This window comes from Meleagris gallopavo, chromosome 1 (assembly GCF_905368555.1).
Source record: "Meleagris gallopavo chromosome 1, MGAL_WU_HG_1.1, whole genome shotgun sequence".
NCBI lineage: Eukaryota > Metazoa > Chordata > Aves > Galliformes > Phasianidae > Meleagris > Meleagris gallopavo.
This window is the reverse complement of record NC_139404.1, coordinates 86,037,785-86,053,781: the sequence shown is the minus strand read 5'-3', so window position 1 is coordinate 86,053,781 and position 15,997 is coordinate 86,037,785. Positions and strand designations below refer to the sequence as shown.

General features: G+C 35.5%; 1 protein-coding gene across 1 annotated transcript in view; it reads left to right on the top strand.

The window, feature by feature from the left end:
• The window catches only part of LOC104909327 (ephrin type-A receptor 6), a 450,149-nt gene that overhangs the window by 383,385 nt on the left and 50,767 nt on the right, over window positions 1-15,997 (top strand). The window contains exons 10-13 of the mRNA XM_085239360.1: window positions 1,539-1,647; window positions 4,657-4,727; window positions 8,110-8,235; window positions 15,205-15,390. Of these exons, the coding sequence (XP_085095486.1) occupies window positions 1,539-1,647; window positions 4,657-4,727; window positions 8,110-8,235; window positions 15,205-15,390 (492 nt within the window). The remainder of the gene's footprint in view (window positions 1-1,538; window positions 1,648-4,656; window positions 4,728-8,109; window positions 8,236-15,204; window positions 15,391-15,997) is intronic.

Below are 15,997 nucleotides of genomic sequence, written 5' to 3'. Positions count from 1 at the left end.
AATCGTATTCAGTCTTTGAGTTGGACAGCCTATTATATTTGCATTTTTATTTCTGTGGCACCATATTATATGTTGAATTTTTCCAACTAAACCTGACACTGTGGAGCATAATGCAGAGCCATTCCTGCGATATCACTAGATTCTGTTTTGGAGATTAGCTATTTAGTGAGTATTTGATAAAGGATTTTGATACATAATTTATTGGAAGATGCGTGCATTTAACTTGTCTAAGGAGAGTTTATGACCACAGAATGCCTTATAATTTACTGCCTCTGCATATCTCCATTAAATTATATGGGCAGAAATCTAATGTCGGAAATTAAACAAGTTGGTTTTGCTGAAAATTGGACATAAATTACTATTACCTTTATTTGTTTCACTTTTATTACAAAGCCAGTTTACACTGCTAATTTCTAAACCTCTCACAAATATTTAGAAGACAAATGTTTTTTCTTGAAAACAGCTTTTTATGAAGCTTTAGGCAATGATGTGTGCATTGTATTGGGCTTCATCAACTGGAAAGTGAGAAAACACAGCCTGCTGAGCTTTCTTTTTGCAGCAGCCTAGGAGCTGTAATCATCTGATGCCCAAAGAAAACTGAAGATTTTGTCGGGAGGTTTACAAAGTCGAAGTTGCTTTCTTAATAAATCTATAATTTATTTTCTTTTCTACACTTACTGCTGTTCTCGGAGGTAATTGTGATTCTGTGATCCTGTGAAATATATATTCTTCTTCCAGAACAATATTGTGTTCCTTAAAGAAAAAAGAAAGTAAGAATTAGGTAAATGTTATATGATGAAAAAATAGAAGTGTGACTGTGTTTACTTTAAGAATAAAAGCTCTGAAGTCACAAAGGAAGAGAACATTTAATATTGTAAAGAAAATATACCTCAAGCCTCTACAGACAATGTCAAGTGATCTTTTTTACCTGCTAAATGACCTACAAAAAAAACAGAGAAAAACATGAAGCATAAAATAATCATTTTTTTCTATTGCAGTGATGCCAATCCTCAAAGCATATTGAAGATAGAACTATAAATTTGTAACAATAAATCTAAATACTAGAAACACAGAAGAGTGTGTCAGGCTATATGTTACATGTGCTTTTTCTGCTTAGGATTCTACTGAATCCAGCTCTGTATTTCCTACATGTGTAACACTGCTGCTGACTTCATTTTGGATAGTTAGATGTACAGATATTTGTTAATAACATGCAAGGTTAAGCTAAAACAGCAATACATTTGTTCTAGTTTTATGTCCAAAATCCAGTCATATTCAGATCTTAGTAAATTGCAAGTGCCTGATGGTGCTGGCTCCTCATTTTAGAAACCTTTAGAAGTATTCCCCATTTCTTCATAGGTGGTACATAGCTGAAGGTTTTTCACTTCACAGATACAGTCTCACATCGTGTCTGGTCTAAGCACCAAGAGAACTACTACAGAGTAATTGCAACTTTTGGCTAGTTAAATGTTGTCACCCATTCTGCATGAATCCCAGGTGCTGGAACTTTAACCTCTTTCTTTGTGCCTCTCTTTCAGCTTCTGATATGGCTGCAGAGCAGGGACAGATTCTCGTGATTGCCACTGCTGCTGTTGGTGGATTCACTCTCCTGGTCATCCTCACTTTGTTCTTCCTGATCACTGGGAGGTAATTAAAGCTACACTGTTGTCATTTGCTCAAGGTCTGTGTTATCCAAGCCTAAGAATTTATGAAGAATAGCTAGGCAATTTAGCCACATTTTCAGTGTCTTTTTTTAAATAAGTTTCTGACCATCTTTCCTGCTGATATGGGCAGGAGGAAAACAAAATTTCAAATGCAATGCAACTGGCATCAGATCTCTGACATTAGAAGACAAAGAAAAGAACACAAAATACAATATTTATTATAAAATCTCTTAACTGTAAATTGCAAAGCTTTGAAGAATGTAACCTTAGGATTTCTGATGTCTTGGGGCTGGCAGTATAGTTTGGTAAAGACACTGGGTGGACAATTTTTGTTTCTTTTTGCTATATTAAATTTATAGGCAAAAATATCTTACATAGCTGTATGTGATTATACACTTGTGCATTTATTAAGAGAGAACATAAGAATTATGAAATGAAATTAAACAGAGGAAAACCTTACTCTAGTATATTGGGATGATTTAGCTTCCTGTTTTGTTGTTTAACATTTTATTGAAGATACTCTTGTAAATCTACATTACAGAAGTGCTGTGGCAAGTGAATTCACTGACCTGGGCAATTATTATTTTTTATAATGTCGGTGATTTTTATTCTTGCAAGTCCATTTCCTTCCTTTTAACACGGTGCTAGTGGTCTACCTTTCCTCAATTGGTATGTTGGTCAGGATCAAATAAAGACATTGTGCTAATTGGTTTAGAAAGCGTTTTGATTTTGAGTGGCTGGATGCTGTGCTCAACTGTACACTGAAAGTTCAAGGGAATGCACAAATTCGTAATGGACTTGCTAAAAATGCAGGTAGTGATCAGAATCCCAGACCTTACTGGAGCTCAAGATCACACATGACACAGAGCATCTGTTTTTTTGTGTGTGTGTGACTTTAGGATTTTGTTTATTTCTACCAGAAACAAAGCAGAATTTAAAAGGATAGAGACTGTATGTCCACACCTCCTCTGTAAGACATTAGCGGCACCACAGTTCTGCCTTGGGTCAAAAAAGCCTTAAAAATTCCTAATATTCTCTAGAGGTATGGGGCTAAGCAGAGGGAGTTTGGCTCATATCTCTTGCAGTAAGTTCTGTAGGAGGAACTGTGTGGGCTTTGGGCCATTCATACTCTTTTTGCCTCTCCTTTCTTCGTATACGTAAGACTGGTGAAAGAGCCTCCATGTGAGGAGGGTTCTCCATGGAGTTTCCCTCTTATTCAGCTTTGGGACAGATAAATCTGGGGTTTGGATGGGGTTTTACACCATTCTTGGACCTGTTTAGAGTCTGTTCTTCGGAGGAGAGATGTTAAAGTTACTTCTGTGAATGTGCTAATGGTCATTACAGATTGGGTTGATGTTAATAGACAGTGCTGTGCATTCAGATTTGTAAATATTTTTCTGTTGTTTGTATACCATTACCTCTGATTAGGAAAGAAAGTGGTATACCAGTGCAGGCATTATGTAAATAGTAATGAATCCGGTTAAGTCTAACATTTTATTTAACTGAAGCAGCTCACATTGGAACACACTGTAATCTCAATCTTAGAAGCTTATAAAATATTCGTACAATTACAAGAAACATTGACAAACATTAGTCTCTTTCAGACAGAAGAGTTATTCAAAGACAGACTTTCAGAGGAAATGATTCTCTGGAATCCTTGAGTGCAACTCCTAAAAGCCCAAGCCAAACTTTTCCCTGATAAAACACTCAGTAAACTCAGGAATGAAAAAAAAAAAAAAAAAAAAAAAAAAAGGAAATGAGTTTCTTTCTAGGTTTATTCTTCCTGTTTGCTAATGTTAAAGATATCAGAGATTCTCTTAGCTTTCTAACATCTTACTCAATTGAACTATTTCAATTATGTAAGATGTGAATTCATTTTGAAGTACTTCTCAAATAAAATGATAAGAATGTACTGCATAGAAGACAGAGCAAGAAAATTTTGGATAAATACTATTTGCTGTAGGACTGGAGACAAATTTCAGCATGAAGAATGGGATTGGTATACTGCAGATGTGCTCTTTGCTGTTTAGAATTAGCAATTTGATGAGCTACAGAGTCACAACACTGCTGATGAGTCTATTCATAGTGAAGAGGCTGGGTTAAATGAGCACCTGCCTCTGCACTCCACTGAGTGATTATCCACCAAAACCAAGCAGGAGACATGGCTCTCTGTTGCAGGTAGAAAAATGAAAGCAGTAGTGACTTGAAGGTACAAGATAGACAGTGAGACTGGGGTCTCGGCTAAATTCTGGAAAACAGAGTAGTAAAGCTTACTGTGATTTATCATTACACAAGGTATTCCTTTCAAGTGATTTTCTAGTTAACAGTAGTAGGAAATGGGGAGCTGGAACTGGAAGAGTCCACTGCTGGTTCTCACTGGCATCTGTAGTCAAATTCTGGGGCTTTGAATACTAGGGAGAATTTTAAGGGTTTAGAGAGCTATTTCTTTGAATGTTCCTCTGGGCAGACATTCCAAGTGTAAGACTTTGTGTTCAGTGTTGTTCTTGGTGATTGTAAACTAGTGGTCTCAGCAACTCGTGTACAATGCAGAGATTGGATACAAAAAATTATTTTCTCATGAACCCTGTTGAACTCAAAGAACCTATCTTATGAAGGAACTGTAAGCTTTTTGACCCACTGGGAATAAAAGGTATTAGGATAAGATTTGGTCTGTGTGAATCAATGTATGCAAACAAGGGTGCAGAAAAATAGTATAAGTATCAACATTCTTTCAAGCATGGGAATAAAGTATTGCATCAAACTTTGGTAGTCGTGTTCACTACTAATCATCCATTTGTGATTTATTTTCACTGATATCCAATCTGCTTGTAGTTCTTCAGGTTTGTTTCTCTCCTTAGTGTCAAATCTAAGTGACTGTGGATGCAGAATGTAAAGACTTTGGCTTTCATAAAACTGCAGAGAAAACTTAATGTACATTTATTTTATGCATTATATTCATTTTAATTAAAACCTCACTTGCTTTTCTTAAAAGATGCCAGTGGTACATAAAGGCCAAAATGAAATCTGAAGAGAAAAGAAGGGCTCATTTGCAAAATGGAAATTGTAAGTAGTTTAACACTGTGTTACATAAAATATGTATTATATTTTAAATGAAAAGTATTCATAATTTTCTCTTCATCTTTTGCCCTTGATATTTTAATCTGGCCATTTACATAGTTCCTTATTGTCTGCACCATCAAGACTGTTCTTATTTGTATGTTCTCTAGAACAATTCACACTGAATTCACAAAAGGATTCTTTTGTGTTCTATTAATCATATTTGTCAATTTTCCAGGTGAATTTTTGTGAATTCATCACTGGGCTGGGCCATGTTGATTATCTGCCTCAAAATTCTACTCCTGACCATGACCATGTTTGTTATTTGTATTCACTTCTCTGTTAGTGTCTTTTGGGATCTACACTTCCAGCCACACAACAAATAAGACTTCCTTCTCTCTCTTTCTTACTGATCAGTACTGTGACGGAAAAACTCTCATGGGCAAAGTGTTAATTTATTTAGCTAAGTTTAGCTACTTAGTTTAAATTACTAGTCTCATTGTTTTATGTTGGAGTTGATTTAAAAAAGAAAAAAAAAACGTTTTATTTATTGTTAGCTTGTAGAAAGGGCGTTATGGTTTGCTTAATTTTTTATTCCTTTTGAAAACATCTCTAGAACTATCATGATCAAGACAAAAGCTACGTCACAAGAAATAAAATCTTTTTTTGTGTGACAAAACTGTATCCAGGTTCCTTCCATGCTGAGAAGGGATACTCACATTATACTATAAAAAATACTTAGATTTGTTTGTCATTTGTTTCCAAATCTGATCAGAAAGAGCAGCAAACAAAAACCTTCCTGCTGCAGAGTTTCATATATGCCTCTGGAGGCCATGACTGAATTTGAGAAAAGCCTCACTAAGTGCCTTTCATGCCAGGACAAATGATGACCCTATTTCATACTGACACAAAGCTTCATCTTATGAGGCCTCTCATTCCTTTGCAGTTATCAAAGCATCAGACTTGAAGGAGCATTTCCCAGATCATGTGCTCCATAGGTTAAAGGATAAAAAGGAGCTACTCTGAGTTACTCCAGTAGCTAAAACTGTGTAGAAACAATATTCCTTCCTTTACAATGGGGCAATTAGTGCTTCCACCAGAAGTGCCATTTTCATGCTAGTAGCAATTCTTGCCTGACTGTGGGCTATTTATTGATTTGGTATCCAGCATCTTAACCTGAAACAATTTAGGCGGCTGCAGAGTTTCTACCTGGATCAGTATAAGTATGGTCTCTCCTAAACGGGCTGAAGCTTTTTAAAAGAAATTCTATTGTAAAACTTACACTGGTTAAAATTGACTCTTCCTACTACCAGCTTAGTCATATCCATGCTTTGTTTCCTCTGCTGTGCACAGAGGAGAACCATCTTGTGTTTATCCATCCTATCTCCCTTGGGAAATCTTTATGACTTACAGGAAGATTTCAGGAACCATGCCCTTTGAAGGGAGTTAGAAAAGGGTCCATGACCCAGCTGATAACGTGAAATCCCATGATGTCTGGTGTGCTTCACATTTGAATATAGCATGTGTCCTCTCTTCGGCATTGATTCAAATGAGTATTGCAGGTGATTTGATGAAGCCCATCCACATTTGTATGCCCTGAACTAGATGTCATCTAATGCATTTAGGCGCATCAGATAATGAAGTACTTTGGGCTCATCCACTAAGTGATAAGAGGAAAAAGATTACGTAGTACTTAATTCTTTTTGAAGAGGTTCTCTGGACCCAGCTGCAGTACCCTGTGAAGTTGATGCACCATCTACATCAATGTCTGTTAATGAATTGAAAGTTTTCCAGAACTTAATCACCACATGGCAGGAGCCTAAAAAAATTCCCATCCAGATAGTCCAAAAGAAACAACATAAGTTCTTGGACATGCTACACTCAGGAGCTCAAGGGATATTAGACATGCCAGAAAATGATGGCTTGCTGGAACCTGCCAAAGCAATCTGGCACTAACCCACTGTTGCTGCAGCCATCTCCTAGGAAATAGACAGAAATTATTAAAGCTTTGTTAATGGATCTGGGTATTTTTGTTCTCATCTTGCACCTGGCTCACTGGTTGTGCAAACTGATCAGCATAGAACAAAGCAGCACAGTCCTCCAGGACCCATTCTGAGAAGAGAAAATCTCAAAGACTGGACCTGTTTGGCAAAAGGAACATTTATCAGTCCACTAGTAAAAGACAGAATTAAATTTGCAAGCTGTGTTTTCCAAGTAAATGACAGATAGTCTAATTTGTCCAAGGAGTAACAAACAGGAATTTAAACTGCTTGGCAATAATCACTGTCAGTCCTGAGGATCTGCTTTTCCTCATATCTTTGAGCCTTCACTTGGTGTCTCTGTAGACACCCTTCCAAGTGAGCAGCTCTCTGCATTTTCTATGGTTGTAGTATCCCAATTTACTAACTGTACTTGAAAAATTCCTTCAGGATGTGAGTTAAGTGCAAAGACAACAAAGAGTTTCTTCAGACTAAATTATTCAATGGCAATTGGAAAGGGAATAAAAACAATTGGATTGGGAAAAAAACAAACAAACAAAAAAAACCCACTTTGTCTTACCTAAAATAGTATTTTCCTCAAAACTTAGATAGGGCTATTATTTAACTTTTTTTCTCAAGAGGTGCTTGTGTTCAGCTGCAACAAAGACAAAACTGCACCAGAATTTGACATTATCTTATCAGTTGAAATCCAAAAATAGAGTTTTCTAAAGGCCTTTGACTTTTTGTTCCTGTGGCACCTGTATAACCAGCAAACATGATAGTAACCAGCAAGCAATGATATATGGCATTCAGAGCATTCAGAGAACCTAATACCTATATTTTCTCTGGGTTTTACTCTAACGCTGGTTATCCAATACCACTGTAAGCTAAAATGAAGACTGATAGAACAATGCATTGCAACAATCCTGAAAACAATTTCATGCTTTCACTCACCTAGAATATATTAAGGCATTACAGTGGAGTCCAGCAGAACATTAGTGACGTTTTCAGGCAATAATTTTGAATGTTTTTGATTGTGTCAGATTGGCAGAAGTTTGTCCTCTACCTCAGAAGGTAAAGTACAATGGCTTACAAGAATCACTTGGGAAAAAAAAAAAACACCTAAAAAAACACTCAAAGGATAAATAAGAGTAAAAAGAAATATGTAAGTCTATGCTCAATCTTTGAAGACCTAGTACTTCCAGACTTCCAGCAAATGAGAATAACTCTTGTGTATTCTACAGTTTCTGTGAAATGAGTAGCTGGTTTTGGAGTCATCCTTTGTTAGGTTCTGACAATTTTAAAATGATATATATATATTAATTTTAAAGAAAGAAGTAAAACACATATTGTTATAGTATGTGAGTATCAAAGAATTGTTGACTCTTAGCGTTCTCTCTGTTTTGCAGTACGTTTCCCAGGAATCAAAACATATATTGATCCAGACACATATGAAGACCCATCTCTTGCTGTCCATGAATTTGCAAAGGAGATAGATCCTTCAAGAATTCGTATTGAGAGAGTTATTGGGGCAGGTAAAAGCATATACACTCAAAAGCTATGCATGAAAGGACTGTTTTTCTGAAGTTACCATGATAATGCAAGTAGACAAGTGTAGTACAAATGTGGACATACTTCACTGATAGACCACTTTATTCTCAAGCATCACTCAGCTTCTGATCTAAAGTTATATCAGCAGTTTTCCTGCACTGCTGCTGCTAAGGATCTCTGTGTGCCTGTTCTCCCATGCAGCTCAGATGCTTCAACAAGCTTGTGGAGTTCTGGTACAGACAGACTTTCTAAATAGATTGGAAAACAATGAGAAAGATCAAATACTGTACAGTTATCATCAGTACTACTGTGCTTTTCTATTTAGGAAAGAAACAATAAGAAGACATATGTAATCAAACGTTATCCATATATATTCTCTCAGAGTTTAGTAGTTAGTGAGTTTTGTGCTTCTGGAAAATGCCTATTCTGACCCTCTCTGTCGTTCTACCTCTGCAGTGTTATATGAGTTTTATGCACAGTGAAAATGTAATAATTCTTACTTGATTTGAATTTGCTGTGTGATTGACCCAGCCCACTGGGCTCTCCTTTCTCCCTAAAGGAATGTTTGATGCAGATACTAGATTTCCTTACAAAGAAGAAAAACTTGTAAAGAGCAGAGTCTTGCAAAATCATTTCTTTTAACTTGTGTTCTGAAACTCTAGGACATATGGCATGTCATTATTGACCAATTGAGATTGTTTACAGGAATTGTTTTACAGAAATTGTTTTACTCTGTTGTTTGAGGACCTAGAGAGTATAGGCTCAGATAGGTTCTTAAGGGGTCCTAAAACTAGTAGATCTCAGTGCGTGCCTTCTGACCAACAGGTCATCATTCAAAATGTCCGCCACCATTTCTCGCTGTTAGAACAAATCAAAACAGAAGAGATTGAAAGGAGAATCTGAAGTTCTCTGTCCTGCTTACATTCTCAGTGTTGTTGCCTGCACACTATCAGTGGCTGAGAAATATTAATCTATACTGAGCCACAACAGGAAGGGAAGGTGGGAGAGCTGAGGATCTCTAACAGTAATTTTGATGTGCACAGCAAGACTGAAATTCTGAGCCTCCGTTCCATCTCTGATACTTCTTTTCTGCTTGTGAAATACATTAACCCTATGCCTGTCTACAATTTACAAAATATGGTTATTTCTCTCCATCAGTAGGATACTGTTAGGAGTGACTGAGTTTTGTAAATTGCTGCCTTAAAGATACTTACAATACTAACTACAAAGATTTTTGTAAGAATTAGTACAATCCAGATTTCATTGTCCATCTTTTAGCTACCTGTTCTTGGTCATCTTTAACAATACTAGTTTTTACTTACTAAATAAATACCTGCATAAAAACGCTGGTTTTTTGTTGTTGTTGTTGTGGTGGTGGTGGTGGTGGTGGGTTGTTTTTTTTTTACTGTTTACTTATTCTAATTGTAATCCCATCAAAAAAAAAAAAAATTTGAAGTACAACAGGCAGCTAAACTCACTTACACCTTGTGGAAGTGTGTCAGTGGTTAAAAAAAATAAAAATTAAAGACTGTAATTCTGTAATTTGTTCATAGTGAGCCTGTCATAGGACTGCTAACTGGTATTGTTAGGGAAATTATTATCAAAATACATAATGCACTACGACTCTTCTTTTTTATCGTGGCTTCATATAACTTAGTCACTTAAGAAGAGAGAGGTATTTTTCAGTTGAGGTCCCTCATTTAATGGTACATTACTACACTGGTTACAAACTGTGCTGCTAAAGGTGTTTCATGCCGTAGGAAATGTCATGAAAATAAACACAAATAATGTAATAGACATAAAACCTGGTCTGTTAACAAGCAGAGAAGAGAACATATTGACTTGAAAGTAAGAGAGAAAAATCTGTTACACCCTGAATTCCATATAGCAAGAGTACTACAGAGTATACCTGATTGTTTAAGAGAGATAATGTGTAGCTGGCACTGTGCACCATATGAGTTATTAGCTTGAGAGAGCCCTTAGAGGGCTGACTTTTGCAGAAAACATTATATTTGATTTCTTTTGTTTCCTCCTTTTCTTCAGACATACTATAGGTATTGATTGCAAAGCATATTGAAGTACCTTCAGCATTGGAATTTCTGCTGATTTCAAAGGAGAATATGACAGAGGAGGATTTGGCTTATCGATTTTTGTTCAGATGAAAATTGTGTCCTTATTCTCAACTTAACTCATTTATGAAAATTCCTTATTCAGCATCTCTCTCTCTTGTATCCAGGAGTGAATCTTTTGTCTGCTTTGACATATTTTATTTTTATATCTTTAATCTTACAAATTACTGAATAATCTGCCATTTTCAAAGGTATTCGCCTAATAGGACTTGAGAACTATTTCATATGAAATTTAAACCCAGTTTCATGGAGGCAAGATACAGATTAAATATTGTTTCTAAGGCAGGGAGACTACAAATTCTCACAGAGTTCTTGGATAGCTACTAGGGGACATAACATGCCATTGTAATTCAGTCATGACGCTTCCTTTATGCTTTCTCTGATTCTGTACCAAACTTTGTAACCATGTATAAGATAGTCTTCTCATCCCAGAAGAATTACTTATAAAATATTTTTACCCAATTCTACAATTTTCAGATCAGTGAAACAAAAAATAAAATCTTTTACCAAATGAATCAATATTAATGATAAAACTCTTTAAATTAATAATTGAATTAATAAAGATAGTTCTTAGAGCAGCGCTTTTTGATCAACTTATTTTGATTAAATATTCTCATTATGAATTTCTGTAATTTTTTGAAACAGAAACTTTTTCCATTTAAGAACTGAAAACTTTTATTTTGCAAAATATCAGATTGAAACATTGCAAATACTCGATTTTTTTCATAGATTTTTTGGACATAAAATTTGAAACTGATCTTTTCCTACAAGTAGTTTCAAGTTTGCTTTTTTAATAGAAAAATTCATGTCCAAAAAGCCCTTAGCAATTCACTAGTTGCATAGCAGATGGCTTTGACACTCAAGACAAGATTTTTCACCACAACTATCAGACATAATGGCCAAAATAAAAAGAGCAAAGCAGCAACAAATTAAAAAATGCTGCTGAGCCCATGAGACTTCTCACTTCGAGAAAAAAAAATTAATCTCTTGCTAAAATCCTTTCAAGTAATCCTGGTGGACATTTACCAAGCTGATGTTTTTGAACACAACTACTACATTCCATGGTGCCAGATAATTGAGCCTTTTACTTCAATTCCAGTCCTCCCCTCTGTCATGCTTTCAGTATTCCAGTACATTTACAAACTTCAAAGTACTGTCCTTCCTTCTGGTATTTTGGTGTAAATAAAGCAATTAAAATACAAGCTTTGCAAAATCCTTCCTAAATTGTTCACCATTTGTCACTAGAGAGTATGAAGAGCTGCATTAAGGTAACAAAAGGTGCACCTAAATGCATACTCAAGCTGGCCATCTAGTCAGGCTCCCCATTATCCCATTCACTACTATCTTACATCTGGATTCTCTGAGAAACAAAAATGCTATTTTGTAGACCTTCTGATTGAATGAAAGCACACCCAGGTTAATAGTTGTTAATGATCTTTTTTGTTAGTCCTTGAAGAACTCATGCTGATACCCTGCTTCAAACAGGAGGGTAAAAGCAGCAGTGGCATTTGCAGTTTGATCAAATATTTATAATAGTGAGCAGATTAGAATACCAAAGGCAAAAGAGAAATTATTTGCTACTGAGTAGTCTATTGCAACTGTTTGGGGACAATACTATCAAACCACAAGCAGTGTTCTGAAATAAAATTATCTCGTTTCTGATTATGGAATTGTAAAAAGTTAAAATCAAATCCCTCCACTTAACTAAGTGGGGGTAAATTTAATGTTAGCTAAGCTAAGTACTTTGTAAACACTTGGTGAACACCTATAAATATGCTTAGCTTTCATTTCTCATGGTGATATCAACCAAATAAACAAGTGCTAGTGAAGTCCACAATCTAGCAATAGTTTAAATTGTGTTTAAATTGCTGTTTAAATTGTGAAGTTGATTAGTCAATTCCCTTTTATTACATCGTCTACTTACAGCAGAATTTCACTGTTGTTTAATTTCATAATGCATATTCTAGGTTTCAAAACACTTGGTAAGATTTTTTTTATCTTTAGTATTAAATATTCCATTATATTACCAATTCCCACAGTTCCCACAGTTTGCCCTTCTTTGCTGTAGATTTTCTTCAGATTATCCCATTCAGCCTCACTTTGTATTGAGCTCATTGCACCTACTGACATGCAGTGACATCCTTTGGTTTTGTCCTATCTGTGACGCTTTTTTTACCCCAGACATCTTGCTCTTTAGTTTAAAGCTTTAACCACTCTTCTTAAAAGGAATTCCCAGACATTCTTTGTCAAGTCTCCATTAAAAGCGACACTTATCCTTGTATTTTCTTTATTCTGTCAATTTTCCCAAAGGTCTAATGACTGAAAGTGTGGGAAATGACTTGAGCTGTATTTGGTGCTATAACCTTTCAGTTCTATCAACAGCGATTATGTGTTGTAAGATATTTGTTTTGATCTCATGCAGTAATACAAGAATGCATATAAGGCTTTGAAGTAGACTGACTACTCCTGTTTCACTTTAAATATCATGTATTTTATGACGAGGTGAGAAAAGGAATGTGTGGCTTCCATAAGGCAAGTCCCTGGAGTGCTGAATTAGCTTCTTTTTGCATGACTTACAGTAAGACATATCAGTTTTATACCATTAAAACACATGCTATTAAAAGTGAGCAGACAACGAATTCTATTGTTTTCTCTAGTTATCGACAGCTTTTTCTGTGGAGCAAGAAATAACGGTCACTTCATTGACACCTGGCTCTTAGCTTCTACTTATACTATACATAAATACCTTTACTGTTGCAGAGCTAGAATTTGTCTTGATTATCTCCACAACATCACAGAATCATTGGGGTGGAAGGGACCTCCGGAGATCATGTAGTCCAACCTTCTGCTGAAACAGACAGCAGGGTGCACAGCAGGGTGCACAGGACAGCACCCAGGAGGCTCTTGAACATCTCCAGAGAAGGAGACTTCACCACCTTTCTGGTGACAGCGCTCTGTCACTCTCACATGCAAAGCAGTTTTCCTCACATTCAGATGGAAATTCCTATTTCCATTTCTGCTCATTGCTTCTTCTGTTGCTGTGATTCTATGATTCTGTCTCATTCAAAACATTCAGGATTCATGATTTTGTTTTATAGTAGGATTCTGGAAGTTCAGGTTATCTACTGTTTTCTCAAGTGTCACATGCAGGCAGACTGACAAAGAGGATAAATATCTATGAAATTCCCTACCAGCTTCCCCTTTTGTCAAGATTCCCAGAGCATAAGTCTTGTGACATTATTTTCATATACATAACATATCTTCAGGAAACAAACATTTATTTTCAAAAATTAGATAAACACAAAAGAAATAGGAAGGAGACCTAGGAAACTTGGCTTTTGTTAGAATATGCTAATTTATTCAAAGGTTACGTTCAGCATCTATTAATTACACTCTTGCACTTCTGTGATGTCTCTGTTTTGAAGCAAAAGACAAGCTATGAAGTGGGTGTTTTTTTTTAAATTCCTCCACTCTTCCTGAATCTTACTGGGTAATAAAACCTGTTTTATTTTGTAATGGAGGTGACAGAATCTAATAAAATACAGACTTTGTGACAGTATTCATTCTCATCCTATAATATCAGGCAGTTATAATTTTCTGAAGTGGGACTTCCAATCAATCCTTTCTCTTCTGTATTTGGTTTATATCTAATCACATTCTTACAGGATAGAACTCTCTTATTTTCATTCATTCTGTAGTTAACCTTTAAGCAAAACTAGTTCCCACATCACTTACTGTAGTTTATAGCAAATCATATCCTCCAGATAAATGTACGTCTTTTTATGACTCTTTTTTTGTTTTTCAGCAATTTTGATTCCAAAATGGCTGGGGTATCAAATTTGATTTTGCTATGGAAATACCCTGCACTGATAAGTGCTTTGACACATTCTTATAAACATTGTTTTTGATTTATTGAATTATGACCCATTGAAACCTGACTTGCAGGCATCCAGAGAATATTTTGTATGGGATTTAAATAACTGCTGCTCCACAATCAAAGTAAAGCTGTGATTTCCATACAAACTTAACTAGTAAATGTGTAAAGGGAATACAAGATGTGCTTTCTTCAAAGACCCTTTCTTACACAGAACATCAGTTGAAGAAAGCTTTGGGATTCCTCTCACTACACAAGAGTCCTGATTTGCTGAAACTGTTGTTCTTTGACTGTCCAAACAGTGACATAGGTAATTAGTTTCATGTAAGCAATAAAGCCATTTAAATAAATCATATGGAAGTGCTCTTCTGGGCAAAATAGCAGTAAGTACATTTTTAAACGCTTTCTACAACTGAAAGCCAGATATTCTGATATTGTTATGGCATTTGTATTCATATATGTGTTAATACAGCATCCGTCTCAGATATCTACAGAAAGGTATTTTGTCATCATTACAATTAAAATCTAACCATTATTACATTATTTCCTCATAGCATGCTGATTTAGATCACAAAGACTTTGATATCAAAGTTTAGTTTCAAAGTCTCAGTTGAGCAGCGTAAACTATGCAATGTAGGGCAGATAATTAGACTGCTGCAGTCCCCATGATCTCGGGGTAGTGGCACCAATGAATGTTGTCACTCACTGAACTTGAATATCCTATCCTATATTTTTATTGAGAAGAAAAGTATCTAGTTCTATGGGCTGTGTGAGTCTTGGGTATTTTTGTGTTCTAGTTTTACTGGTGGCTACAAATAACATAGAGCTATTTAAAAGGACATTTTTTAAGACAACTATTGAAGGTTAATTTTAAAAATAAGTTGTTTATGCTCATTAGTGCAAATGGTTCTTTAGGCATTGTGAATGATCTAATATTTTTTCTACTTAAGGTGAATTTGGGGAAGTATGCAGTGGACGTCTGAAGACACCAGGAAAAAGAGAGATACCTGTTGCAATTAAAACTCTAAAAGGTGGTTATATGGACAGGCAAAGAAGAGATTTCCTGAGAGAAGCTAGTATAATGGGTCAGTTTGATCACCCAAATATAATTCGTCTTGAAGGAGTTGTTACAAAAAGTAAGTTACTATAATATACTATACAATATACTATAAATAGCTTTTCCTTGGTTTTGCCATTCTGTGTCTTCTAGTATCAATATTAAGAATTCTACACTTGATACAGGTTGCAGTATTCAGAAAATATGTAAATCCTAAGGACATAGGGTACTGCATAGTATGGGAGCACAGTGAGAAATACATAGCCTATCTGTTTTCAATTACAAATGTGTTGGTTATTTGTTTTGGCTTGGTTTGATTTTTTTAGGTAAAAATCCTCCTCATTCAAATAAAATCGTTACAGTTTTATATGAAACAGCATTGCAGAGTTTGCCTATGGGCAAATGGAATTCAGTAGAGAAAACCATAAACTGAGTTGACAATGAGGTCAATTCAGCCTGTAGTGTTTGTAAGATAGCTAGCAGCCATATTCTTCCCTTCCCACAAACACTCACTGTTTCTTCAGTTGAATTTTGCTCATTTTGGTACCAGAAGAATTCAAATTTCTATTTTAAAGAAATAAAAATACAAACTATTTAAAACTTATTGCACACTTTCAAATGATTTACTAAAATTCTAGAATAATCCATGAAAATGTCTTACACTGCAATTGCCAAGAGGCTAACAA